We start from the raw sequence: 27,978 nt of genomic DNA on the forward strand, positions 1-27,978 counted from the left end.
TCAGCTCCGCGAGGCCTCGGGGCAGGCGGGGTCCCCGTCCTGCTCCTCCTGAGAAGGGTCCCGCTTCCTGGTGGCCCCGTGTGCGTCCGGGACAAACAGCCCGTGGAGGTCCAGGTGCAATTCCGCGTCCACAGAGGCGCGAGCCAATTCCGTGAAGCTCTTGGCATCCAGGATGAGCAGGAAGGGCAGCTTGTGGGGGTCGGTGGAGATGACCGTGGACAGGACCACTCCTGAGGGGAGGGGGAGCAGGGGCTGCCTGAGCCTGGGCACCTCTCTGGCCCCGGGGGCTCCGGCAAAGCATCAGCTCAGCACAGGAGGGGAAGGGGGGGAAGAACGGACGCCCCAGGACGAGCAGAGGGAGGGTCGGGCAGGGGCGCAGGGCTGGAGACCGTCCTCTGTGCCCGGGCGGTGGCCCCGTGAGCCCGAGGGTGCCTTGTGATTGACACAGGTGCGAAAGTGTCTGTCTGTCCACCGGAGGCAGTGGCTGCTCTAGGGGAACATGCCTCGGGCCGCCCTTGGCTAACGGACCCCGCGGCTGGGCTTCAGAGAGCCTGTGAATGAGTCCCAGGCTCCTCGGCACATGGGGCTTCATGAGTGCACCCTGGGCTCCCCCCCAGGATGGAGGCGAAGCCCCGTCCCACCTCCCGGGGTCTGAGTTGGGGGGCACACGGTCCCCAGCCCCAAACCCCACTGCAGGGGCACTGGGAGTGTGGACGGGCCCCGGGGATGGAACTCTGGGCCTCGGCTTCTCCCCGGGTGCCCCGGAGAAAGGAGGGAACCAGCCTGAAACCCCCACCTGGGAGTGACCCCCCACGGGCTGGGCTCTGCCAGGCCAGCAGGAAGAGGACCCGGGGCGGCCACTCCCTGGCCAGCAGCTGCTTTCCCCGCAGCCGCAGGCGGCCCCACCTGCCCTGCACGCCTGCGCCCCAGGGCGCTGGGCAGAGGGCTCTGCGGGGACAGGCCCAGGGCCGGTGTGGACACGGGGCTGCACGTTCCCAGGGTCCCTGCCAGGGCCACCTGCTCAGGACTCTGAGGGCCCCCGAGGGGGAGTGTGGAGTTGTGCAGACTCTGGGTGCCGTCAGCCGCGGGGACGCCTGGCCCGCCTCTGGGAAGTGGCCCCTGGGCCCAGGCTGGCCAGAGCGTCTCTCCTGACCTCTCCGGGGCCACAGCACGTGTCTGTGCTTGGAGAGCCACCGAGGCCTCCTGGCCGGTCAGCCAAGTCTCCGGGACAGATCCCAGACGTGTGAGCGGGCCGGCTGGCTCCGGACACGCTGCCGGGAGGCGTGGGGGGTCCGAGTGCCCCAGGCCGCGGGGACTCCCCAGCACCGGACCCATTGTGCGTTTCTCGGGCCTCTGTTCACTGTGCTGGACCTTGACCCGGAGGAGGGGTGCCCAGCGCCTGACAGGGAAAGGAGGCCGAGCGCGGGGCCCAACCCCGCGGGCTCCGGCAGTGTGGGGGAGCGTGGGGGGCCGCAGCGAGCTCGCCCTCCCGGCTCCTACCGTCGTCCTCAGCCTGGGCGCCGGGCGCGGCCACGAACACCGGCTCGGCGGGCCAGCAGTGCTCCTCTTCCCACTTCAAGGAGGACTTGGAGAGAAGGTCGAATTTCACGATCTGTGGGGAGAGGAGAGATGCGACATCAGGGGGCGGGGGGCTTCCCTGCCCTGGAGAACAGACACCAGGGCTCCCGGGGAGGGGCCGAGGCCTTGAGGGGGAGACCCAAGCGACATCTGCCTCTTGGGGTAGCAATAGAAGTGAGCGCCTCACCCCACCCCAAAACACGGTGGGGGGGTGCTGGAGCGATAGCACCGCGGGGAGGGCGTTTGCCTTGCACGCGGCCGACCCGGGTTCAATCCCCAGTATCCCATATGGTCCCCTGAGCACCGCCAGGAGTAATTCCTGAGTGCAGAGCCAGGAGTAACCCTGTGCATCGCCAGGTGTGACCCAAAAAGAAAAAAGAAAAGAAAAAGAAAAACAAACAAACAAACAACAATCAAAACACAGGCAGGTCCTGGGACCGAGAGGTCCCCATCATTGGGAGGTACATAAGGACTGCAGGGAGAGACTCGGGAGCACCAAGTTAGGAGATTCCCCCCTCTCCCCAGCATAGCGGGTTATGGTCCCGACAAAAATAAAAGCATGGGGGGCTGGAGCAATAGCATAGCGGGTAGGGCATTTGCCTTGCATGCGGCCGACCCGGGTTCAAATCCCAGCATCCCATATGGTCCCCCGAGCACCACCAGGAGTAATTCCTGAGTGCATGAACCAGGAGTAACCCCTGAGCCTCGCCGGGTGTGACCCAAAAAACAATAAATAAATAAATAAATAAATAAATAAAAGCATCTTGGGGCTGGAGAGATAGCACAGCGGGGAGGGTTTTTTCCTTACACATGGCCGACCGGGTTTGATTCCCAGCATCCCATATGGTCCCCCGAGCATCACCAGAAGTAATTCCTGAGTGCAGAGCCAGGAGTAACCCCTGTGCATCACTGGGTGTGACCCAAAAAGCAAAAAATAAATAAAATAAAAAATATAAGCATCAAAGACGCACCAGCCTCCCACCACGCCTGACTCCCACAGGGAAAGCCCCATCCAGCTGTGGGGACCAGATGACACTTGTCTGTGTTGGACAAGCCCGGGGTATGCTCCGTGCAGACACCGAAGATTTTCCGCAATCCCTTGGCTGCTTCCAACGTCCCTGGGCCGCTCCTAATCTCTGCATGCCTGTTTCCCTTCAGGGCGTGGGATTAGCAGGGCGTCCCTTGGGGCGTGGGCCCGCGTGGGAACCTTGATTTACGGCCTGGTACATTTGTGCACCGTTTGCAAGAAAAAGGGCTTCTCCCTTTGCTCCTCTGAGAAAAAACCAAAGCCACGGCGGAGGAGAGTGTGTGCAGGCTCAGGAGGGGACCGGCGGTGGACAGAAGCAGCCAGGCCACCAGGGACTGTCCGTACCTGGTTTGGGACGGGGGTCCACTGAACCTTGGCCGCATAGACGTATCGGTAGGGCTTCCCATTGTGAGCATAATTGATCCGCGGCAGCTCCAGGCCTAGAGGGAGGAAGGGGCCCTACTGAGGAAGCCCCCAGGCGCGGCCACAGCACCCCCCAGCACCAGGCTCAGTGCCCACCCCCCTTTCACGACACCAGCCTCAGCTCAAGAACCCTGCGCTGGCCCTGGCCTTGGAGGGGACCCAAGGGGCCAGGGCAGGCGGGAGGGGCCCCGGCGATCACCCTGGCCTTGGAGGGGACCCAAGGGGCCAGGGCAGGCGGGAGGGGCCCCGGCGATTACCCTGGCTCTGTTACAAACTCCGGAGCCAAGAAGACAGACTTCGGTCTTTAAGTACATAAACATGTTTAATTGCCTGAGATAGAAATCAAAGCGGATTGCATGATTAAAATCAGAGGATAATGCAGTTTTTTTTTTTAAAGGCTTTTTGAAAAAGTACACCTGTGTGCAGGTTACAGGTGTGGGGGTGGAAAAAGAAAGTCCTGAAGCAGCGGAAAGGAGTGGCAGTGGGAAGCAGGGAAGGAAACCCGGCCGGCTGACACGGTCACGTTATGTAAAAATTAGCAAGCTCCCTGACAGGCCCGTAACCTGGGGAGAACGTCCAGGTCTGAAGATTAAGTGTAAAATGTTGGTTCCAGAGTTATAAGGGGGCTGGAGCGATAGCACAGCGGGGAGGGCGTTTGCCTTGCACTCAGCTGACCCGGGTTCGATTCCCAGCATCCCATGTGGTCCCCCGAGTACCTCCAGGAGTAATTCCTGAGTGCATGAACCAGGAATCACCCCTATGCATCTCCGGGTGTGACCCAAAAAGAAAAAAAAACAATAAACAAAACAGAGTTATCTCTATGGTGTTACAAATGAAAAGGATTAAAACTTATAATTTATATTTTACGGCACATTTTGTTTTAATGGGACATCCCTGTTCTAATTATGTAATCCTAAATTTCTTACAATTTTGCCCAAGTAAATGCATATGTGTGTACATAAGCCTGTTATGTCCGATTAAGTGTCTGACTATGGAACAGAAATGTCCCCTCATGAAACAATCCAGGTAGTTGGGCTCAAAGGCTGGAGGAAATATCTCCTGGGGGGGCGGGGGCTGCAGCTCCCGTGGGCATCAGGCTGGTGGGCGGGGAGGGGCACCTGGGAGTCACCGGGAGATTCTCGGACAGTTCCTGGTGATCCTGAAGAGTGGCCACCTGGGCACTGGACCTCAGAAAAGATGACCCTTCTCAGGAGTGCAAGACCCTGGGGGTCCCCCTGCGAGGCCTCCCCTGCAAACACTCCACCCTGGGCACTTGGTTGAGCCACACGTGATCCACTCCCCCTCCCCGCATTCTGCAAAGCTAGTCAGGTCCTCCACGCTCCTGAAGAAACCATGGTTGTTTGGGGTCACGCCCTGTGGTGCTCGGGGCTTGCTCCTGGCTCTGCACTCGGGAATGACTCAAGGGCTGGAACTGGGGTCGGCTGCGTGCGAGACGGGCGCCCCACGCACTGTCCTCTCTCCCCGATGCCAGCACATCTGTCAGGGGCCAAGGTGCCCCCTAGGGCAAGAGAGACGCTCGGGGCCGAGAGCAGCTGGACGCACGCCTGGTACCGCGCGGAGCAGCCCCGCTGAGTGGACGCAGCCCTCAGCCCGGCCGCCCTCAGCCTGAGGTGGCGAGGCCCCAGCTTCGACCCCAGCTCACCCCACAGGCCGGCAGCACCGCGGGGCCAGGGGGGGCTGCCGTGGGCAGGACGAGCACAGAGCGTGAGCAGCGCCCAAGCCCCAGGTGTGGCGCCCACAGCCAAGGGAAGGGGCGCAGGGAAGACGGACGTCCCCAGAGCTCTTGGCCACCACCCCGAGAGCCTTCCTCTGTGTCCCCGGAGAGACGCCCGCGTGCGTGGCCTGTGAGAGTCTGACGGGGCTCGGGGCTTCCCTGCCCGGCCCGGCCCTGGGACCCCGGTACCTTCACACAGCGCCTCTGGCTGGCAGTAGACGCGGCCGCCTTTCTCCTTCAGCGCCCGCGCGGTGGTGGACGCCAGCGTGATCAGGTTGGAGCCCACGGCTGCACTCTGGGCCGGTTCGAGAGAAAGAAAAGAAAAACGAGTCATCAGAGCCCACCTGGGTCTCACTGAGAACCTTCCCAAAGAGGCCGGGCACCTGGCGCTGGAGCGAGAGCACAGCAGGGAGGGCATTTGCCTTGCATTTGGCCGACCCGGGTTCGATTCCCAGCATCCCATATGGCCTCCCGAGCACCGCCAGGGGTAATTCCTGAGTGCAGAGCCAGGAGGAACCCCTGAGCATCGCCGGGTGTGACCCAAAAAGAAAAAAAAAAAAACCAAAGAGGCCGGGCACCTGTCAGCTGTCCCCCCTCCCAGGCATCCCAGGATCTGACCTCTTATTGGTGTTCTCAGCTAAGAGTAAGGATATAAAAGGAGGGAGGGAGGCGGAGAGAGAGAGGAGAGAGAAGAGGAAGAGAGAGAGGAGGAGAGAGGGAAGAGGGGAGAGAGAGGGGGGAGAGAGAGGGGAGAAGGAGGGGAGAGAGGCAAGAGAGGGGAGAGACAGAGGGTAGAGAGGGGAGAGAGAGACGGGAGAGAGAGGGGAGAGAGAGAGAGGGGAGAGAGAGGGGAGAGAGAGGGGAGAGAGAGAGAGGGGAGAGAGAGGGGAGAGAGAGAGGGGAGAGAGAGGGGAGAGGGGAAAGAGAGTGAGAGAGAGAGTCTGCCACAGAGGCCGGCTGGGGGTCAGTGGAAGGGAAACGGGGGACACTGGAGGTGGGAAATGTGCACCAGTGGAGGGACGGCTGTTGGAACATTGTATAACTAAACCCAACCATGAACAACTTTGTAACTGTGGATCTCGCATGATTAATTTAAAAGAAAGGGGAGAGGGGCTGGAGCGATAGCACAGCGGGTAGGGCGTTTGCCTTGCACGCGGCCGACCCGGGTTCAAATCCCAGCATCCCATATGGTCCCCTGAGCACTGCCAGGAGTAATTCCTGAGTGCAGAGCCAGGAGTAACCCCTGAGCATCGCCAGGTGTGACCCAAAAAAACCAAAAATAAATAAATAAATAAATAAAAGAAAGGGGAGAAATACGTGACGCTTAATTCACTGCAAAGCACGGCCCGAGGGAGCAGAGCTGGGAGATGTAGCGCGATCGGCCCTAAACCCTGCGTCTGGGGTTCTGTCGGGGGGCCTGCTGGGGTTCCGTCCAGCAGTGCTCAGGAGTCGCTCCTGGCGGTGCTCAGGGACCATGCCCGGTGCCGGGGGCTGACGTGGGCTGGCCGCAGGGCGGGTGGGTGCCTTCGCCCTGTGCATCTCTCCGGCCCTTCCTCGGTTTCGTGGCTCCAGTGAGGCGAGTTTGCTAATGAAGAGCTTCTCCCCTGCAGACCCCGGCTGGTTCCCCTGCTCGGGGCCGCACCCCTCCTCCGAAGGGTGCTCGTGAAGATTCCTAACGACACAGCAGTGCTCACCACCCAACACTGAGGGCCCCGGGCCGCCGAGGAAACTGCACACGCCAGCCGCGTGCGTGGCCCTGAGGGAGCACTTTCCATGAGCAAGGGCCTGGGCGGGAGGGGCCAGTGGCCGGGCGGCACAGCAGGTTTCCTAGTGAAGACACATCCCGGCTGGAAAGACACTGCCTGGGATGGCTCGACGCCCTCCCCGGCCGCCTGACCCTGCGCAGGGCCGGCCCGTGGCCCGTGGCACCCAGAAAGGGGGCTCACTGTCCACGAAGGCCCACGAGCAGCTGCCCCGCCCCCGGCCCCGCCCGTCTCCGAGGCTCTGCTGGTCATTGGAGGGAGGAGGAAGAGCGGAGCCCATGGGCTGGGGTGACCGTGAGCCGGCACAGAAGTGCCACACGCCTGTCCCCGGGTACGGGGGAGCAGTACGTGCTGGCACAGCCCCAGCTGCCACTGCAGTGATGGCATCGGTCACTGCCCCGGGGGTCAGTTCAGGCTCGGGCTGGGGCTCCCAGGAGCCCACGAGGCCCAGCTTTCCCCGAGCCCCTGGGGAGCGCCAACCTGCCCAGCTCCTCGGTCCTTCCTGCTCCTGGTCAGGAAGGGGCGGGGGTGGGGATTTTCTAAATTCCCGCTCCGGGGGCCCTACTTCAGCCCTCTGTGTACTGAAGAGGCCTTCTTCGAGGCCCAGAGAAAGTGCCGCGCAGAGAAACAGCCCCTGGGCCAGCCCTTGGCTCCACAGCTCTGCTCAGACGCCAGAGACTGGCAGCTAAGGCCAGTGCAAAGGCCCTGAGGCTAGCGTCTTCCACCCCACAGGTCCGCAGCACCAGCCCCTTCATGACTAGCTCAGTCTCAGCGGCTGCCAGGCCCCGTCCTTTCCTTTCTGGAGCCGCCTCCTCCTCGTCATCTTATTCCTCCTTCTCAGGCCCGGGCCCAGGCCTTGGGTAGGGCAGGGCGCTGAGTCAGCCTGGCAGGATGAACGCGTGAACGGGCCTCTCAGCAGTCTTTCCCTGTGGCCATCAGGGGCCAGAGCGGTGGTCTGTGGGGTCGTGCTGCAGGGGCGGTGGGCGGTGGCCAGCGGACGGGAGTGCTCGCTCCTCTCCGTCTCCCCCGCGGGCCGGCGCGGGAGCACGCGGCGGGCGGGCCTGTTCTCAGGGAGCGCCTCTGCAGAGCGTCTCGCCAGCCTGGAAACTGGTCGGACTGGTTGGGGGATAAGCCGTGAATTTTTCCACACGCAGCAGTCGGGGAACATGACTCGGCTGCTGCTTCCCGGGGCCCAGGCGCTCAGCTCAGGCCTCCTTCGGGCGGGCCTGCAGCCCCAGAACCGAGACGCGGCCACACACACACACACACACACACACACACACACACACACACACACACACACACACACACACACACACACACCCGCCTCTGCCCCAGCACGGCGCGGAGTCAGGTGCGGCCTCTGGCTCGGCGAGGGGATCAGATCCAGGCCCTCGACGGCCCTGGGTTTGCTTCTGGTTTGTCGGACGGGTGGGTTTCTGCTCCGGGGGCAGGGGGCAGAGGTGAGTTTGCTCTGACCCAGGCCTGAGGGTCATTCGGGGGCTCCCTGAACCATCGACGTCAAAACACTTGGTGCAGGGCCAGGCCCCCTGGACTAGCAGAGCTGGCCAGAGGCGCTGCCTGTCCAGCTCAGATCCCACAGGTCGTTCTGCACCGCGGCCGCCGATCTCTCCCTCCTCTATCACAGGGAGACGGCGGCACTGAGGGCCGGAGAGACAGCACAGTGGAGAGGGCGTCTGCCTTGCACGGGGCTGACTCGGGTTTCATCCCCGAACCCATATGGTTCCTTGAGCCTCTCCAGGAGCGATCCCTGAATGCAGAGCCAGGAGTCAGCTCTGAGCACGCTCAGTGTGGCCCAAAAACAAGAAGGAAGGAAGGAAGGAAGGAAGGAAGGAAGGAAGGAAGGAAGGAAGGAAGGAAGGAAGGAAGGAAGGAAGGAAGGAAGGAAGGAGGGAAGCTCAGAGGGTGGGGGCCAAAGAGATAGCACAATGGGTAGGGCACTTGTCTTGCATGCAGCTGCCCCAGGTTTCGTCCCCAGCACCCTGTATAGTCCCCGAAACACTGCCAGGACTAATTCCTGAGCGCAGATGTGTCCCCTGAGCATCACCAGATGGGGTCCAAAAACTGAACCCCTCCGCCCCCGACCTCAGAGAGGGTGTGTGAGCAGCGTGTGATGCGTCTCACGGTGCCTCAGACTCTCGGCCCCAGGATGAGCAGGAGTGAGGCCCCCAGCCCCAATCGAAGTGTTCTCAGCAAACCGTCCTCTCCCTCCCTGGCCCCTAGAGCCTCACGGCGTGGCCCCACCCAAGGCGGCCCCTCCAGGGCCCCGGGGCCCTGCCAAGTCACATGGCCAAGGCACAGGGAGGGGTCCGTGGCCAGGGGACACAGAGGCCAGCCCCGGGCAGCAGCTCCTCGCGTCTGTGCGGTCCTGGGCTAGAGGACAGTCCCCCCTCTGCCCCCTCGCACCCCCGCCCAGGGGCCCTGCCACTCTGAGGGCCGGGGACGGCCACACCCAGGCCAGCCGCCCCGAGGAAGTCAGAGGAGGCCTGGGAGCGGTGCGGGGCTGTCGCGGCAGGGAATCGGGGGACCCGGGTTTATAGGCGAGGGGGGACAGGCGCCCTTTGGGGTGAGCCCGGGCTTGGCTCCCCACGCTATGGGGAGGGGACGCTGCTGGACGCCACCGCGCGGCCCTTCAAAGTGCCCAGGGCAGGGGCCCGGCGGGGCGGCCGAGCAGGAAAGGCCACTTCACGCCGCGCCCAGCAGGGGTGAGTGCCAGAAGGTTCCTGTGGAGACGAGACCAGCCCAAGCAGCCCAGCACCTCTCTCTGTCCCAGGGGCCTCTCCCGGTGGCCCTGTCCTGCCCCACGCAAGTGGGGGGCGGGGCAGCCCCCCTGCCTGCACCCAGGCCGCTCCTGCCCCGGCTGGCCCCTTCTTACACAGACGGGCCAGGGTGCCAAGGCCCTGGGGCCAGCCCACGGGGGGCAGCTGTAGGGTCCAGCCTGGGGCAGCCCTCGCTGTCCCCCGGGCTCCGTGGAAAGCACATCCCGTGTGGGAATGTTCCCAGCTCTCAGGGTAGGGCGTCTGTGCGACCAGACAGAGGGGAGGGCGCTGTCCTCACACGTGGCCACCCCGGTTCAGTTCCTGGCAACCCACGTGGTTCCCTGAGGCCTGCCAGGAGTGACCCCCGAGGGCTGGAGCGAGAACACAGTGGGGAGGGTGTTTGCCTTGCACGTGGCCAACTCAGGTTCGGTTCCCAGCATCCCGTAGGGTGGCCCTAGCACCGCCAGCAGTAATTCCTGAGTGCAAAGCCAGGAGTGACCCCTGTGCATGCCGGGGGTCACCAGGTGTGACCCAAAAAGCAAAAAAAAAAAAAGTGATCCCTGAGCACAGAGTCAGGAGTCAGCCCTGAGCATGGCCAAGCATGGCCCAAACCCTCTGTGCACCCCAAAAAGACCTCGTACAGTTTACGAGCTCTGACTTTTCCCTGTTTGTTGAAAACCCCCAAGAGTTTAGTGAGGACCATTCTGACGGGCGCAGGGGGGGAGTGTGGCTGCCCCCCCGGCCCCCCGAGGCGGGGTGGGGTCGTCAGACCTGAGGCAGGAGCACTGTGTCTTGGAGATGGAGCCTGGGACAGTGGGGACCAGAGCTGCCGCGTGAGCAGGAAGAGCAGGAGACCCCTCCTGGTGGCCCGTGGGAGGGAGGGAGAGAGTCGGGGACGGGAGACCCCCAGACGAGCCCCTCGGCCCCGGGCCTGCCCGCTCAGGAGGTGGCTGGAAAGTGAAGCCAGGAGAGGGGCTGAAGGGACAATAAACAGCAATTAAGAAGCGTGGCTGGAGTCCCCGCCCAGCCCGGCTCCTCTCCGTGGGTTTCAAAGCCAGCCCGGCTCTGCCGCAGCCCTTCAAAAGGCACGGTCAGCTTCTGAGCACGGGTCCGAGGCGGCAAGGATGAAAGGCCGTGTGGGCCGTGGGCGGGAGTGCTTCCTCTCCTCGGGCCGCCGTCCTGCCACTGGAGCGTGTCACACCCCTGCCACGCCCTGGGACCCACCGCAACGCAGAAAACCTGCAGAGGCCAGAGGCAGGGGGCCTCGGGGGCCGCCGAGGGTCCCCAGGGCGCTGGCTACAGACGGACCCACCTCACTCTCTTCAGCCCTCTAGTCTGGGGGGAGTCTGGGTCCCGCCCAGCAGCTGTGGCTGTCAGGGGTCGTGGGGGATGGGGAGGCTTGACCCCGTGCTCCAGCCGGCTGGCTTCTCTCTGGGACACGCCTTTTCCTTCCTGTGCTGTTCACTGCAGCTGGGAAGGCAGCCGAGAGGCCCTTACATCTGTCGGACCCAGTACCCTTCACACCTTTCCCACAACAGCAACAACAAGGTGTCGACAAGGTACTGGGCCTGGCTAGGGAGCCTGTCGGCCTGGCTCAGTCTCCGGGCGCCTGCCTCTCCCTCGGGCAGCCTCTACTTCCTGTCTCTCTCTCTGGGTAGCGTCTGTTCTCTCTCTCTCTCCCTCCATATCTCTCTCTCTCTCTCTCTCTCTCTCTCTCTCTCTCTCTCTCTCTCTCTCTCTCTCTCTCTCTCTCTCTCTCTCGCAGGCTCTGCATGCGGTTCCTTGGGCACTGAGCTGGCTGGGAGCAGCGTCTGAGCACCGCTAGGTGTGGTCCAAAACCGACCAGCCGAGAAGAGGGATCTCGAGAGTGAATCTAAGAGGCCGGAGCAACAGTACAGCGGGGAGGGCGTTGGCCTTGCACACGGCCGACCCGGGTTGGACCCCGGCCTCCCGTATGGCTCCTCGAGCACCCCCAGGACTAATTCCTGAATGCAGAGCCAGGAGTAACCTCTGAGCATTGCCAGGCGTCACCCAAAGATCTACCCCCCCCCATAAACCATGAATCTAAGCAAAGGAAATGCTCGTGTCAGGGGGTGACAGGAATGGGCTGCGGAGAGAGGCCGGGGTGGGGGGAGTCAGGCTCGGGGCTCAGGTGCTGCCCCCCGCAGCGGGCGTGAAGCTGAGTTTCCCTGGGGACAGCCGTGGCCTGGCCGGAGCTCCCGGGAGGGGGCCAGCCTGGGGAAGGGGCGAATTCTGTTTCCGAGGCAGGGCGGGAGCCCCCTGGGGTGCCTGGGCACACCCCTAACCTCGCTGACCCGGCGTTTCTTATCTGCAGGCGGGGACGGTCATTAGTGAGGTCAGGAAGACAGAACACTTAGCCAAGGACCTGGAACGCAGGGAGCACTCAGCAACGAGGGCCCGTCAGAGGGTAATTGAGCCGAATTTGGTTTCATCGAGGCCAATTAAGCCATGAAGTCAGAGAGCTGGAGCCGGAGCCCTGCGGCTGCCCACACGAGCCCAGGCCGGGGCGGCCAGATGGTACAGCGGGGCGGGCACTGGCACTGGCTTTGCACTCAGCTGACCCGGGTTCGATCCCCGGACCTCCATAGGGTCCCCTGAGCTCACCAGGAGTGATCCCTGAGCACTGAGCCAGGAGTCAGCCCTTGGGACCACCGTGGGTGGCTCTTCCCCACAAACAGTGAAGAGTTGGAGCGTTAGGAGAGTGGTTAGGGCACTGCCGTGTATGTGCCGGCCCTTCCAACCCACATGGGGCCACCGCAGTGACCCCCAAGCCCAGCTGGCTGTATCCCCACCCACCCCAGCAACAGGGTACCACCAGTACTCCGAGGGGGGCCGGGGCTGAGACCACGTGGTCACCTGAGCGAGTCCCTGGGGCCCCCCGTGTGCCAGGCCCCACTGTCGGACACGGCCCAGCCCACTCGGGTGTGAGCACCCAGCAAGGGCGCCGCCCCCAGAGAGCACAGCAACAATCGGGACACGTGCAGCCCCCACCCCCTCCCAAGCTCCGCTGAGAGGCGCACCCAGGCAGGACAGCCTCAGCGGGCACCGAGCCGGGAGCGGACGGCGCCAACGCCAGGCAGGGGTGCAACCTCGGCCCGAGCTGCCTGGACGGCCACAGTCACAGAGAAGGGAGGTGGCAGGAGGGGCCGAGAGGGGAGACGGTGAAGCCACGCCGGGACACGGAAATCCTAAAGCGTCAGAACGGGGCGTGTTGAGCGACTCTCCTGAGCGGGAGAAAGGGGCGACTGCGCGGGAGCCACCCCGGGCACACCGGCCACCAGCCCTGAGACACGTGTGCCGCTCACATCCTCACATGCGTGAGCATGCGGCGTGCCCAGAGCACGCGCCTGCGCCCCAGAGACAGCGAGCCGGTGGCTGGCGCTCTGCCCCCGCGGACTCAGCCCGGGCTTTCTAAAGTCCTCACTGCGCGCCCGCCCGCGTCTGCCCCCAGAACAGCCCCGTGAAGGCAGGGGTGGGGGCAGGGGTGAGGGCAGGGGTGAGTGCCGGGAGCAGCCCCCCCCCCCCCCGTGAAGAGCAGCCCACCCTGCACCCGGGGCCCTGCTACCTGGTCGGGGCGGAGGGGCACGGCGAACCTCTGCAGGGTGGGCACGGCCGTGAGCCTGGCGTTCTCCGCCAGGCGCTGGCTGAGGTTGGCCAGGTAGAAGAGCTCGTAGAGGCTGCTGTCGGCGTAGGCGATCACGTCGAACACGAGGCAGCCGTCCTGCTCGAAGGCGTTCACGTGGTGGTACACCACCATGGCGTCCGCGTAGAAGCGCCCGGGCAGCGGCTGGCCCGTCCTCCGGTCGATGATGTGGATGTGGGTCTGGAGGGCGAGCACGCGTGTGAGGATGTGGGAGTGTGTGCGTGGGGGGAGAGGGACTGTGTGTGGGGGGGGGTTATTTGTGAGGGTGAGCGTGAGTGTGGGGGGTGTGAGTGTATGTGTGGAGGTGGGGGTGTGGGTGCAAGCTGGCGTGTGAGGACGGGTGTGTATGTGTGAGTGGTATGTGGGCAGGTGTGTTTGAGGGTGTGCGTGTGTGTGGAATGTGTATGTGATATGTATGTGATTATGGTGTGTACGTGTGTACATGTATGTGAGGTGTATTAAGCATGTGGGAGCATGTGACTGGCATGTGTGTATATGTGTACATGTATGTGGGGTATATTAAGCATGTGTGGGTTGTGGCTGGCATGTATATATATGTGTATATATATGCGGGGGGCGTATTAGGCATGTGGAGGCATGTGGAGGCATGTGTGGCTGGCATGTGTGTATATGTGTGTACATGTATGTGGGGTGTGTTAAGCACGTGGGGGCGTGTGTGGCTGGCATGTGTGCATATGTGTGGGTGCGTGTCCGTAGTGAGCTTGGTGTGTCTTTTTCTGCTCCAGGCAGCTCTGACCTAACCACCCTCTCTAGAAGGGTGGGGACACACTCCAGACTGGCCTGGGGCTGGCCACTGAGAGGGACAGCTGGCCAGGCCACACGGAGAGGGCCAGGACACAGGGACCCTCTGCAGGAACCTGCGCTCACAGGGCCGAGGGGCCAGCGGCTGAGAGACGGGGGCTGGGAGCGGCCAGCCAGGTGGGCTCTGGGGGCCGAGGCCAGAGGGAGTCGGTTTCCCGGGACGGAGCCTCTGGGGGCTGAGGCCGGGAGGGAACGTGCTCAGTTGGCCTGCAGGTTCGGGGAGACGAGAGGCAGCAGGGGCAGAGGGGGGAGAGGGGCAGAGGGGGGCAGTGGGGGGCAGGGGCAGTGGGGGACGGGGGGCGCACCCCGGAGGGGGGCTCTGGGCGGCGGGGGCTCACCAGAGCCCTCTCTGGGAAGGGGACGGGTGTCACAGGCCGGCCCCGGGAGGAGGGGACAGTGGTCGCCCCGGAGCAGTGCGTGGCCAGATTCGGCTGCGGGGGTCTCACTCGTCCTTCTCACACGTAAAGTGACACCAGGAAACGGACAGGGCGACAGGCGCATCCACAAACTCACACGCACGGCACACGTGTGCACACACATAGACATACCCATGTGTGTACATAACACACGTGTGCACATACCCACATACATGCACATGCACACACGTCTACACCAAGGACACGGCTGCTGCCCCCTGGGAACCCTCTAGAAGGCTGGCCGCAGCCCCGCCCCCTTCCAGGACCCCCTGCAGGCTGCCCCCTGCCACAGAGGCGAGGTGGGCTGGACCGTGAGCCGTACCTTGTCCTCCCTGTGGAAGGTCAGGCACGAGGCCCAGTTGACGCCCCTGGCGTACGCCGTGGCCAGCCTGAGAATGTCCAGCTTGAAGGGCTGCTCCAGGAACACCACGTAGTTCGGGGTGAGCCCGAAGCTGTGGTAGTAGCTGGGCGCGAGGAGGGAGCGGGCGGCGACGGAGCTGAGCACAGCCGTGTGCTTCCAGGGCTCTGCGGAGAGCAGCGGGCGGCGGGCAGCGGGCGGCGGGCCTGGACGGGGTCTGCCCGCTCCACAGCCCCGCATGCACAGGAGAGGGGGTCCGGCCCCTCCCTCCGCCGGGCAGGTCCTCCCCCCGCTGTCCACTCCCCACCGGACACTCGCGCAGCCTCAGCCGTGGCCGGCAGGGCGGGCGGCCCCCGGGGAGTGACGCTTTGCAAACCGGGATGCACACGGGGGCCAGCAGGGGGGGTGGGGCAGGGACGGGCACAGGGGCAGCTTGAGAGACGTGGGCGGGGGGCACGGCTGGCGGGGGGCAGGCAGGGTCCCACCAGGAGCCCTCCTGGCCGGCCTCTCTCAGGGCAGTCGCCAGGCCCAGCCAGGGCCGGCACTGCTGGGGGCTGAGGGTGGCCCCGGGCGGGGAAGGGGGGAGGGAGGAAGGCACATGGGCGCCCGCGGCCTCGCCCAGGCCCACATACCAAGGAGGCTGCACACACGTGGGGCCTCTCACCCTGCGAGGGTGAGTCACGCACGGCCGCGGCCTCCCTGCCCAGACCCGGGGCTGGTTTATAATGAGTCCCTGGGAGCGTCCCCGCCTTTCTTGTGGCCACCTGTGTGGCTGTAAACAGCTGACGGGAGGGCGGGTGGCTGGAGGGGTGTCACACAAATGGGCACAAAGGGACAGCACGGAAATGCACCCTGGGGAGTTGGGGGCTGCTGGGAGGGGGGGGCGGCTGCGGGGACAGGTGCTGGGGAAGGTGCCCAGGGCGCTGACTGTGGACATGATGCAGGGGGCCCCGGACCCCGGTCCTCCTGTGTGACGCGTGGTGACAAACCCAAACCCCGAGACCAGCGTCTCTTCACCTGTGGGCCCCCAGATATTCCAAGATGGCAGCAAGTAAGCCTGTCAGTGGGTGTCGGGTGACACAGGAAGGAAATGTGGTGGGAAGGGGACCATAGTCCGAAACTCGGACCACCCCCATCGGGGTCCGAGCCAGTTCCGAGCCCTTTTCCCTCGGCCAGTGCAAGTGCTGTGTCGCAAGAACACGCACGGCTCTCTGACCCGACTCACGTCTGCTGGCAGCGCCTGCTAATTCGCTCAGAAGGCTCCAGCGTCTGTCAGGAAGGGCCAGAGCAGCAGGGGAAGGCCAAAGGAGGAGCCCAGGCTGGCACCCCCGAGATTTGCACGAGCTGTGTGGAGCCAGCCCTGGGTGCAGGGTCTGGGGTGCAGCACTCAGAGCCCCGGGAAAGAAGGGCTGGGAGCCCCCCTCGGGGATGTGCACTCACAGTCGGCCTGGGCCTCCCCCCAAGATCCACAGGGAAAGGATCCAGAAGGCCCAGGGAGCAGGGTGGGGGTTGGGGGGGTCCCGGCAGGGCTGCCTCCCGAACAACCCAGCGAAGGGGCTGGCACGGAAGGGGGCAGGGCAGCCTGGCACATAAAGGCTCGTTAGAAACTGGAAAAAATGGATGGAGGGGTGGAGGACGCAATGACGGATGGATGGTGGATGGTGGATGGATGGATGGATGGTGAATGGATGGGTGGGTGGATGGATGGTGGATAGATGGTGGATGGATGGGTGGATGGATGGATGGATGGTGGATGGATGGTGAATGGATGGATGGATGGTGGATGGATGGGTGGGTGGATGGATGGATGGATGGTAGATGAATGGATGGATGGATGGATGGTAGCTGGATGGATGAATGGATGGTGGCTGGCTGGCTGGATGGATGGATGGTGGGTGGATGGATGGATGGTGGATGGGTGGGTGGATGGATGGATGGGTGGTGGGTGGATGGATGGATGGTGGATGGGTGGGTGGATGGATGGATGGGTGGATGGATGGATGGTGGGTGGATGGATGGATGGATGGGTGGATGGATGGATGGTGGATGGATGGATGGGTGGGTGGATGGATGGATGGATGGATGGATGGGTGGATGGATGGATGGTGGGTGGGTGGCTGGACGGATGAATGGATGGTGGATGGATGGGTGGATGGATGGATGGTGAGTGGATGGATGGATGGTGGATGGATGGATGGGTGGGTGGATGGATGGATGGTTGGATGGATGGATGGTGGGTGGATGGATGGATGGTGGGTGGCTGGATGGATGAATGGATGGTGGATGGATGGATGGGTGGATGGATGGATGGACGGATGGGTGGGTGGATGGATGGATGGATGGGTGGATGGATGGAGGGTGGATGGATGGATGGATGGGTGAATGGATGGATGGATGGATGAATTGTGGATAGATGGATGAATCACTGATGCAGGGGTAGATGGTGGGTGGATGGTGAATGGGGATAGCTGGCTCGGTGGATGGTGCGATGGATGGATGGTGGATAGATGGATGGATGATGGATAGATGGATGAGTGGATCGATCAGTGGATGCATGGATAGTAATAGATTAATGAATGGATGCATGTGTTCTAGATGGATGAGTGGGCAGGTGAATAATATATGGCTGATGGAAGGACAGAAGATGGGTGAGTGAATGAGGGGTAGATGAATAACAGATCGATGGATTATGGGGTCAATGAATCAATAAGTGGATCAAGGGATGAGTGATCAATTAATGAATGGATAAACTAAGGGGTCAATGAATAGATGCGGGATGGATGAGTTGCTGACTGGATGTTGGACAAATGATGAACAGATGGATAGATAAGTGGGTGGGCGGGTGAGGGCCGAGATGGACCGATGGTGACGGGCTGGCTGGGGGAAAGATGGATGGAATATGGATAAATTAATGAGTTTTCAATGAACTGGAACCTCAGGAGAAAGTGAGTAGAGTAACAAAGGGACTCACGGATGTCAAAAGGGAGCCTGGGGAGTCCTATTTCTCCTGAACGAGAAGCGTGAGCTCATGGCCTGAGTCACCGGCGGGTGGGGGGGAGTGTCAGCCGAGACCTGTGTCATCGGCGGAGCCAGACGCCTGGTTCGGTCTGGTGCTCCGCTGCATGGCCGGCGTGGCCTACCTGGCACGGAGGCTGGGATCTGAAATAACACGTATTTTGTCTTCCCCTTGTCCACAATGGCGGTGCCCATGTTCAGGACATTCCCGGCCTCGTCGTAATGTGGGTGCGAGGTTGCCAGGTTGACGGCCACGTAGTTCCGATAGTCGACCTGCAGGAGACGACAGCCACCGGGCTCTGAGAGGTGACGGGGCACGGGGACCTCAGCAAAGCACAGCGGGGACGGCACGCACCTTGCGTGAAGCCAACCCAGGTTCCGTCCCCAGCACCCCACGTGGTCCCTCAGGCACCGCAGGAGAGACCCCTGAGTGCAGGGCCAGGAGCCCGCCCTGGGCACGGCCGGCGGTGGCCTCCAGAACCTACATAAGTAACTAAAGTGCAAAGGAGCGGAGGCCGGCAGGCTGCAGGCTTGGAGCAGTGCCTGCGCTTGTCTCTACCCGGACGGAAGGCGCGGCCGAGGCCACCTCCAGGGGAGGCTCAGACGCCTCCAGAAAGTCAGCCTCAGGGACGAGCACCTGTGTCCCTAGCAGTCACTCCCGTCCTGCTGGCTTGGGTGCACAACTCCCGGCCAGGGCTGGCCCGGTCTCGACCGTGACCCTCTGCAGTCAGGGGCTTTGACAGGCACTCACCGCCGCGACCCTCCCAAAAGGCCCTCTGGGGTCGGGGAACAGCCAGAGCATCTCCACCAAGGGGGGGCTCTGCCAGCAAGCCCCACAGTGCCCCACGTGGACAGGGCCCAGGGACAGTGTCAGGGCGTGTCGCCACAACCTCGTACCCATGCCGACCACACCTCATCTCTCCCAGCACCCCTCCCCCACAACGCAGCTCCTTCAAAGGACGGTTAAGGGGTCCGAGAGATAGGACGGGGACTGAGGGGCTGGCCTGACATGGGGCCGACCCTGTTCCAGTCCCCAGCACCGTACAGGGGCCCCCAAGCCCCTCCAGGAGCGATATCTGAGCACAGAGGCGGGAGTCAGCCCTGAGCACTTCCCAAGAGCAAAGATGCTCAGAAGCGTACGGCTGTGCCAAGAGGCCAAGTGAAGCTCCTGCCCCGCGAGCAGATGGTGCCGCCCGGCAAGGCCGTGAGGGCCCGGGGGTTTGCCCCCAGCGCTGCCTCGGCCCCGCCCTCGAGAGGGTCACTGTGCCTTTCCTTCTGGCCGCCCTGCTCCCTGCCCAGGGCTCCCTCTTCAGGCCGAGACAGGCTCCAGGGAGCCCCGAGTGTCAGCAAAGGCATCGTGCAGCCCAAGGACCAGCGCTGGCAAGGCCCCAGGCCCCGAGCAGGGCCTCGTAGAGGCCACCGGGACGGATGACGTCAGACGGGACGACGGCCCGTGTCCTACTTGGGAGAGACTGCACTGACAAGGGTCTGAGCCCGGGAGCAGCCAGCAGCCGGGAGAGGCTGGGAACGAGCAGGGCCAGGACGGCAGAGCACTGGTGTGGGAGTCTCTGGACGGACTCTCCCCAGGGACCCCTAGACAGAGCAGGGCCGAGGCCTGGACTCCGGACTGCCAGTGGCCGGGACCACAAGAGAACAGACTGATGGTGTGTGTGTGTGTGTGTGTGTGTGTGTGTGTGTGTATGTGTGTATGTGTTGTTGTTGTTGTTGTGTTCTTGAGCCGCACCCAGGGGTGCGGAGGGTCAGAGGCTGCAGCCTGGGCTGCCCTTGCCCAAGACCCGCCCCAGCCCGTTGACCTGCTCTCCGATCTTTAAACTCCGGTGATCTGCACCCACCAAGGTGTTGGCTCCGGGACGGGCAGCGCCGGGGAGGAAAGGCGTGGTCCTGAGTGGCAGCTGTGCCCCGGGCACCTCTGGGGAGCCTCTGCAGGCCGGGCGGCCCTGCCCGGGCACGTCCCTGAGCAGGGGGCGGAAGCGGGGTGGGACGGCTGGTACCTTCTCCAGCGTGTCAAGCGTCTGAGGGTCGATTCTCCTGATGTAGTTGGTCTCCGTGGTGGCGTAGAAGTCTCCCCCGCACCTCATGATGTTGATCAGGCAGTTGTCGGTGAAGTCGGGGATGGTGTGGGACAGGTAGGAGAAGGCCCTGAGGAGGGAGCAAACGGGGCGGGCTCGGGTCTTTCCATCGCTGAAAACACCCGGTTCCGGCCAGGGGAGAAGGAGCACTGGGTGCCTCGGGGGCCTGGGAGGGAGCCTGAAAACTAACACATGTAGATGCCCCCGGAGACCTCCACGGGGGGCCAGAACCATAGCACGGCCGCTAGGGTGTTCACCTTGCACGCGGGCCCGGGCATCTCATATGGTCCCCCGAGCCCTGCCAGGAGTGATTCCTGAGTGCAGAGCCAGGAGAAACCCCTGAGCACCGCCGGGGTGTGACCCAAACCAGAGGGAGGAGGGAGGGAGGGAGGGAGGGAGGAAGGAAGGAAGGAAGGAAGGAAGAAGGAAGGAAGGAAGGAAGGAAGGAAGGAAGGAAGGAAGGGAGGGAGGGAGGGAGGGAGGAAGGAAGGAAGGAAGGAAGGAAGGAAGGAAGGAAGGAAGGAAGGAAGGAAGGAAGGGAGGGAGGGAGGGAGGGGGAGGGAGGGTGGGAGGGAGAGAGGGAGGGAGGGAGGGAGAAGGAAAGGAGGGAGGGAGGGAGGAAGGGAGGGAGGGAGGGAGGGAGGAAGGAAGGGAGAAGGAAAGGAGGGAGGGAGGGAAGAAGGAGGGAGGGAGGGGAGGGAGGGAGGGAGGAAGGAAGGGAGAAGGAAAGGAGGGAGGGAGGGAAGAAGGAGGGAGGGAGGGGAGGGAGGGAGGGAGGAAGGAAGGGAGAAGGAAAGGAGGGAGGGAGGGAAGAAGAAGGGAGGGAGGGGAGGGAGGGAGGGAGGAAAGGAGCAGGGAGGGAGGGAGGGAGGAAGGAAGGAAGGAAGGGAGGGAGGGAGGGAGGGAAGAAGGAAGGAAGGGAGGGAGGGAGGGAGGAGGGAGGGTGGGAGGGAGAGAGGGAGGGAGGGAGGAGGGAGGGTGGGAGGGAGAGAGGGAGGGAGGGAGGGAGAAGGAAAGGAGGGAGGGAGGGAGAAAGGGAGGGAGGGAGGAAGAAGGAAAGGAGGGAGGGAGGGAGAAAGGGAGGGAGGGAGGAAGGGAGGGAGGAAGGAAGGAAGGGAGAAGGAAAGGAGTGTCCCAAAGAGCTTTAGGAAACTGTCCGCGGGGGTCCATACCGTGCTGAGAGCACCTGGTGGTACACTGCAACCAGAGGCAATTACACGGACCACACATGTAGACTAACCAGATTTTCCGAGCGATGGCTCCATATATGTTAAAATTTAAATTTAAAAAAGTTTTGTTTTAATTGTACAAAACGAAGACCCACGGGAGACCCCAGCGACTAGCGAGACAGCGCCTCCCGCTTCTGACAGGAGCGGAAGTGTCTGCAAAGTGTTTTGTTCTTGCAGGAAACCATCCAGCCAGGAGTTAGCGCTGGGCGGCACAGTCTTGGCCAAGCAGCCGGAGCCTGGATTCCTGCGTTGACTCGCGCGCCCCCTCCTGGCAAAAAGGCGCAACTACAATGATGCCCCTGCGAGGAGGGTTCCTAGCCCCCTCCCTCCCTACCCCGTTCTGCAAACGTGAGTGCAGTGCAGGGCGCAGCCTGAGCGCGGGGTCCTGGAACCGGTCCTGGAGCGGTGACGTCAGCCCTGGAAATGCAGCAGCAGCCTTGCCCCCGCCCTAATACGCTACCCAGCCTCTACCGATGGAAAGGGCCTCAGGAAGGGGCTCTGGCCCCCGGTCTGAGGGCTGAGCACGTGATACATTCATTCCGTGCATCATACCCAGATTTTATCTCTAGCCTCCCTGCACCCCCCCTCCAGGACTGAGGCCTAAACCCACAGGCCCGTGACCCAGATTTTTTTTTTTTTTTTTTTTGCTTTTTGGGTCACACCAGACGATGCACAGGGGTCACTCCTGGCTCTGCACTCAGGAATTACTCCTGGTGGTGCTCAGGGGACCATATGGGATGCTGGGAATCGAACCCGGGTCGGCCGCGTGCAAGGCAAACGCCCTACCCGCTGTGCTATGGCTCCAGCCCCTGACCCAGATTTTAAACGTTTGTAACCGAGATGTCTTCCTTTCTGTCTGTATCTGTCAGTTCCCAGGCCCCTTTTCAGTCTCTTCATGCAAACACAGGAGCTAAGATCGACCCAGACTTCTCTCTCTTTTTTTCTAAACAAAAGAAAGCCAGAGCATCTTCCGTGCTCCTTCTAACCCTTCCCCCACCTCCCCGCTGAGACATCTCTCTGAAATCCTGCCATTCACCACATAAAGGACAGCCTCCCTCCTTCTCCCTCCTTCCTGCTGTTTCCTCGTATCTTTTCCCTGTTATTTATCTAACCGTGACTCTGTTAATGAACACTTGAGCTATTTTCAGTTCCTCGTCATAATAAATGACGCAGCCGTGAATAAACTCCCGTGTTTGTCATTCCTGATGCAATTAAGTCTATCTGCGGGCTAGAGGGAAGGTACATTGGTCGTTCCGATAAATAATCCCACACTGCTCTCCCTCCAGCCGAGTGGGGGAACAGCTGAGAAGATGCCAGCTGCTCTCGGCTCTCCTTCCTTCCTTCGGTGATGGGAACCGCCCTCTGCACGCCGCCAAGGGCTAACCAACACCCTCCACCCTCGAGAGCTGCCAGAGAGCGAGGCCAGGGTGGTCACCCACAAGGAGCTCGAAAGGCAACAGCACCCGTAAAATGGACAGTTACTTGGAAAATATGTTTTTGCAGGGGTCCGGGTAGGCCATCGTCCCGAACTCCGACACCACGATCCTGTTCGCCTCGATGTTGGCCTTGTAAGTGTCGCTCCGCAGGTATTTGCTCCTGTAAGAAACTTCGCCTGCAAGAGAAGCATCTCTGGGCCTGGAGGACAGCACAGCGGGGAGGGCGTTTGCCTTGCACGCGGCCGACCCGGGTTCGATTCCCAGCATCCCATAGGGTCCCCCGAGCACCGCCAGGGGTGATTCCTGAGTGCATGAGCCAGGAGTAACCCCTGAGCATTGCTGGGTGTGACCCAAAAAGAAAGAAAAAAGAGAGAAAAGCATCGCAAGCGGACACCTTGGCAGGGCTAGGGGGGGAGGGGAGAGGCGGGCGAGTCCACTAAGACAGGCCACCACCCGATGCCGAGTCCCTGGGGTGGGCTGTTCGTGCCCACAAATGGTCCCAGCAACGGGGCAGGCTGAGTCCTCTGACTCGGCCACTTTACAGCCTCGAGAGCCGGGCTTTGCCGACAGTTCACCCTCTCGGTCGGCGTCCACCAGACCCAGCTGTGTGGTGCCGTCCCAGGCCAGGCGTGGACCCTGCCACCTGGCTGCCCTCCAGCCAGGGAGGCTCAGAGTCACAGAACCAGTCTAGGAAGCCACTTGGGCCGGGTTCCCCAGTGCCCGGTGCCTCCCTGAGTCCTCCACTGACCGCTGGAGTAACGCTAGCTCTCCACGTCCACTAGGGGACGCGACCTCCGGCCAATTCACATTGAGGGGAGGCTCAGAGGGGGGGAGGGGGGCGCTGTGGGGTGACCTGGACTCCGCAGACCGCTCAGAAGCAGGGATTCCACCTGTCTGTCGCACCCAGGTGACCCCACGCCACAGAGTAGCCTCACTCCTCACTGCTGCCGTGACAAATCGCCACAACCTTAGTTACTTAAAACGAGGCAGGGGAGAGATCTTTCTATGTCAGGGTTTGGATTTTGTTTTTTCTTTTTGGGTCACACCCAGCGATGCTCAGGGGTTACTCCTGGCTCTGGCGGTGCTCGGGGGACCACATGGGATGCTGGGGATTGAATCCCACTGTACTATCACTTCCAGCCCCGATCTTTCTATTTAATTGAATTAATTAATTAATTTATTTACTTTGCATTTTTGGGTCACACCCGGCGATGCACAGGGGTTACTCCTGGTCTGCACTCAGGAATTACTCCTGGCAGTGCTTGGGGAGACCATATGGGATGCTGGGAATCGAACCCCGGTTGGCCGCGTGCAAGGCAAAATGCCTTACCCGCTGTACTATTGCTCCAGCCCCTGATCTTTCTATTTTAGAAAAACACCGTTGGACCTGGGGCGAGTGGGGCTGAGGCAAGGATCACAGCAGCGCCCTCCCCGGCCTTCCCTGCTCGCCCGCACATCTCCGCTGACTGACTCCACGAATGTGCTTGTCACTGAGGCTTTACTTGAGGCCGTGTTGGAGCATTGGGTGCGACCCCGTCTGTGAGCGCCGTGCTGCCCCACAGCTGAGGGCCTCGGGGGTTGGGCTTGGGGCCACACTCGGCAGTGCTCAGGGCTTAGTCCCAGCTCTCCGCTCGGGCGGTGCTGGGGCTAGAACCACGGTCAGCTGCGTGCAGGACAAGCACTGACCACTGTGCTCTCTCTCTCCAACCCCAGGAAACTTTCTCTTGGGCCTGGGGGGCGCTGGGCCACATCTGGCAGAGTTCAAGGTCTACTCCCTCCTGGGATTGCTGGGGGGACCTTGTGGCCAGGGACTGGACTAGGGTCCCTCATGCACAGCACGCGCTGTCTCCCCGGGCCCCTCTCCCCGGCCCCTAAGGGACTTCCCTGGCGAGATGCCCTCGCGGTCTGGATGCTCAGGGGGTTACCAAGGACTCAAGGGTGTCTGGGTGGGACGGAAAAGGAGCAGGCAGGAGGCGGAGGAGATGGGGGTGGGGGGCAGGGGAGACCTCGAGCCAGGGAACCCAGGGGTGAGGCGAGGGTGGGCGCCCGCCCCCCACCCCGGCAGCCCTCCCGCCCCTCCTTCTCAGCCCACCTCCCCGGAACCGCGCCCGGCGCGGCGCGCTCACCGTCCCGGAGGCTGAAGCTGTGGATGAGGGCCAGCCCGTCGAACCAGTGGTTGTAGCGGCTCTCGCCCACCGTGTGCATCCCCGGCCCGTTGCGCAGCAGCGTCCCCTGCAGCCAGGCTGGGATCCGGCCTGTGGGGAGCGGGGACGGGCATGTCCCGACAAGCCGGGCAGGGGCGGGTCCCCACCCAACCTGGGGCCCCCCCGCGCCCCTCCACCAGGCTTTCCGGGGAGCGTCTGCCCCGCCTGGGCTGGTCGGGGTGGACGGAGAGCGTCCCTCTGCTCAGGGGCCTGCTGCCCTGACCAGGTGAGACTCGCCGGGGGCTGCGTGCCAGGGCGCCCCCACGTGGGGCAGTGGCAGGAGAGGAGAGGTGAGAAGGAAGAACCTTCTAGAACCAGGCTGCCCAAGACAGCGGCCACCAGGACTGTAATGGGGCCGAATGGCGCCGAGCATGGCTGGAGGGCAGAGGACACACGGGGGGTTGGGGGGCAGGACAGGGGCTGGACACCGCTTGGGAGCAGCCCCTGAAACAGCCGCCACCCTGGGGAGGGGGTGCGCGGTGCGTGGCAGAAACGGCTCTGAGAGACGGAGGGGGCCGAGGAGGGGAGGGCAGAGGGACCCAGATGGGCTGTCGGGGCAGTGCTCAGGGGCGACTCCTGGCTCCGTGCTCAGGAGGGACCCCTGGTGGGGTTTGGGGAACAGATGCTGGGGGGGGGTCAGACACAGCTGGGCTGTGGGCAAGTGAAAGCCTTACCCCGGGCTGTGGGCTCAGGCCGACGCTGTGGACGGGTGTGACAGGAAGGCCAGTGGCTCATTTTTCGTTTTTGTTTTGTTTTTTTTGTTTGTTTGTTTGTTTTGCTTTTTGGGTCGCACCTGGCGATGCACAGGGGTTACTCCTGGCTCTGCACTCAGGAACCACTCCTGGCGGTGCTCAGGGGACCATATGGGATGCTGGGAATCAAACCCGGGTCGGCCGCGTGCAAGGCAAATGCCCTACCGGACAGCGGCACATTTTTCTTTGGCATATTTTTTTTGGGGGGTCACACCCGGCGGTGCTCAGGGGTTACTCCTGGCTCTGCACTCAGGAATTACTCCTGGTGGTATGGGGGACCATGTGGATGCTGGGGATCGAATCCGGGTTGGCTGCGTGCAAGGCAAACGTCCTCCCCACTGTACTATAGCTCCAGCCCTGGCATATTTTCTTCTTCTTCTTTTTTTTTTTTTTGCTTTTTGGGTCACACCCAGCAATGCACAGGGGTCACTCCTGGCTCATGCACTCAGGAATCACCCCTGGCAGTGCTCAGGGGACCCTATGGGATGCTGGGATTTGAACCCGGGTCAGCTGCGTGCAAGACAAACGCCCTCCCTGCTGTGCTATCGCTCCAGCCCCCAGCCCTGGCATAGTTTCTACTGAGAAAATTCAGCTGGTGTGAAATCCACCTCTCTGAAGGAACCATTTGGGGTGGCTTTGAAACAGTCATTTCGCTCAACCATCACCTTTCAGTGACTCTGGAGCACTCACGCCCCGAAGCTCTGCCCGCAGCAGCAGGCACTCCCGCCCCTCCCCTGGCCCCTTCGTCTCCTGAGTGCAGAGCCAGGAGTCAGCTGGAGTCCCACCAGGCGTGGCCAACACACCCCCTTCAATTGAAAAGAACCTAAAATCAAATCAAATTTAAATTTCAAGGCAACTGCTCAGCTGCAGAGCTCAGATCTGCCGATCGGTTGAAGGCCCAGTGCCACTGCCCTCAGCTGGTGAAGGGCCTCTGTCCCTCCGGCTGAGCTGGCCCGGGGCCTCCTCAGGACGCACGCCAGAGCACGCTGGGGACCCGAGAGCTCACAGTCGGTCCCTGTCCCCGAGGACCAGGCGGCAGAGTGGAGGGGATCGAGAGGAAGCAGGGAGGGGCGCGTGACTATGGGGGGAACCAGGCCTGATGTGGGGGCTCTGCAGGCAGCGTGGACCCCGAGGACATCACACCAGCTTCTGTGGCCTGCACCCGGCACACCCAGTGTGCACCCTGGCATAACCCAGAATTCCCTGTCAGGACCCCAGCATACCTCAGCTCACCCCAGCATGCACCCTGGCATACCCCAGAATTCCCTGTCGTGCACCCTCACCCACCCCAGCATGCACCCTGGCATACCCCAGAATTCCCTGTCAGGAATCCCAGCACTGGAGCACAGGGCAGGAGCAATAGCATGGCGATTGGACGTTCGCCTTTCACGCGGCCGACCCGAGTTCGAGTCCTCCGCCCCTCTCGGAGAGCCCAACAAGCTACTGAGAGTATCGAGCCCGCGCGGCAGAGCCTGGCTAGCTCCCCGTGCATATTGGATATGCCAAAAACAGTAACAACAAGTCTCTCAACGAGAGACGTTACTGGTGCCCGCTCGAACAAATCGATGAGCAACGGGATACGTTGAGACATACATTGAGAACCCCGGCACACCCCAGCATGCACCCTGGTATACCCCAGAATTCCCTGTCATGCACCCCGGCACACCCTTGTCAAGTACCCTGACACAACGCAGCATGCATCCTGGCATACCCCAGAATTTCCTGTCATATACCCTGACACACCCGGTGTGCATCCAGGCTTACCCCAGCATGCACCCCTGCTGCACCCTGGCACACCCCGGTATGCACCCCGACACGCACATGCAGGAGTGGAGGCCGCATGCGCCTCTCATTCTGTCCGGGAGCTGATTTGCAGTGTAGACATTTGCACCACCCTGGGGACCAGCGACCTTTACATATTGGCCAGCCTCGGCCTTCCGGAGAGACTGTTCCAGAATCAGGGAGAACGACTCTCACTGAGAGTCATGGGAGTGAGGTCACACAGAGGACCACAGGGCCACAGAGATGGAGTCTGAACGGTGGGTGTCTCCCTCTCCGGCCTCCTGAGGCTGCCGCCCCGATCTTACACAAACAGAAATGGTGTCCGGCCACACACGTGAGTCACTTGTACACTCACCCGTCACGCGGGCTCGCAGGGGCTCCAGCTGCTCTTTCTTATTTTTGCCAAAGATGATATCCATCCTGGGGTGTCCACAAGCCTCTGTTCCAGCAAGGCTCCCTGGGGTCCCCCCCTCCCGCTTCCCTCCCCCTGGAGTGCTCCCTCTCCAGGAGGCTGGCGTCTCTTACGTCTGGTCAAAGGCCAGGCCTGCTGCTCCTGGCTAATCTTTAATCCTCTGACTCCTGCAGGAGCTCCGCCAGGCGAAAGTCTAGCTTCTTGCTGGGTTTACATTGCAAACATATTGGGACCTTCCTGAGTGCAGTGCCAGTAGTCATTCTGAGCATCACCGCAGGTGGCCCCGAAACCAAAATAAATATTTTAAAAGAGTATTTTAAACCAAATCACACCGTAGGATCTTGGAGCCTGCTCCTTTCCTAAAAATAGAGGAAAATGATCAGCCAGTATGATTATCGGAAACATGCATTGTTTCACACAATGCGCACGGCTCAGGCTGGCCACAAACAGACACCATTGACCTTGTCTAGGATTTTCTGGGGTTTTTTTTCC

At 62.3% G+C, this 27,978-nt stretch overlaps 1 protein-coding gene across 1 annotated transcript; it reads right to left on the bottom strand.

Moving 5' to 3' along the window:
- Positions 1–27,514, bottom strand: BCO1 (beta-carotene oxygenase 1). The gene is made up of 11 exons (XM_055145588.1): positions 27,430–27,514; positions 24,463–24,591; positions 22,383–22,512; positions 19,594–19,741; positions 17,707–17,854; positions 14,531–14,733; positions 12,893–13,150; positions 4,953–5,058; positions 2,951–3,045; positions 1,501–1,612; positions 1–230 (listed from the first exon to the last, which is right to left on the bottom strand). Exons 1-11 carry the CDS (start codon positions 27,491–27,493, stop codon positions 1–3), a joined length of 1,623 nt encoding a protein of 540 aa, XP_055001563.1. The 5' UTR covers positions 27,494–27,514.
- Positions 27,515–27,978: the final 464 nt, after the last annotated feature.

This window comes from Sorex araneus, chromosome 8 (assembly GCF_027595985.1).
Source record: "Sorex araneus isolate mSorAra2 chromosome 8, mSorAra2.pri, whole genome shotgun sequence".
In the NCBI taxonomy this organism is placed as follows: domain Eukaryota; kingdom Metazoa; phylum Chordata; class Mammalia; order Eulipotyphla; family Soricidae; genus Sorex; species Sorex araneus.

Coding starts and splice junctions, on each gene's coding strand:
- BCO1 (XM_055145588.1), bottom strand. CDS start 27,493: ATGGATATCATCTTTGGCAAAAATAAGAAAGAGCAGCTGGAGCCCCTG. Junction 13,151..14,530: donor CCTTCCACAGGGAGGACAAG/GTACGGCTCACG, acceptor CTCGCCCTCCAG/ACCCACATCCACATCATCGA. Junction 5,059..12,892: donor TGCCCCTCCGCCCCGACCAG/GTAGCAGGGCCC, acceptor GAACCGGCCCAG/AGTGCAGCCGTGGGCTCCAA.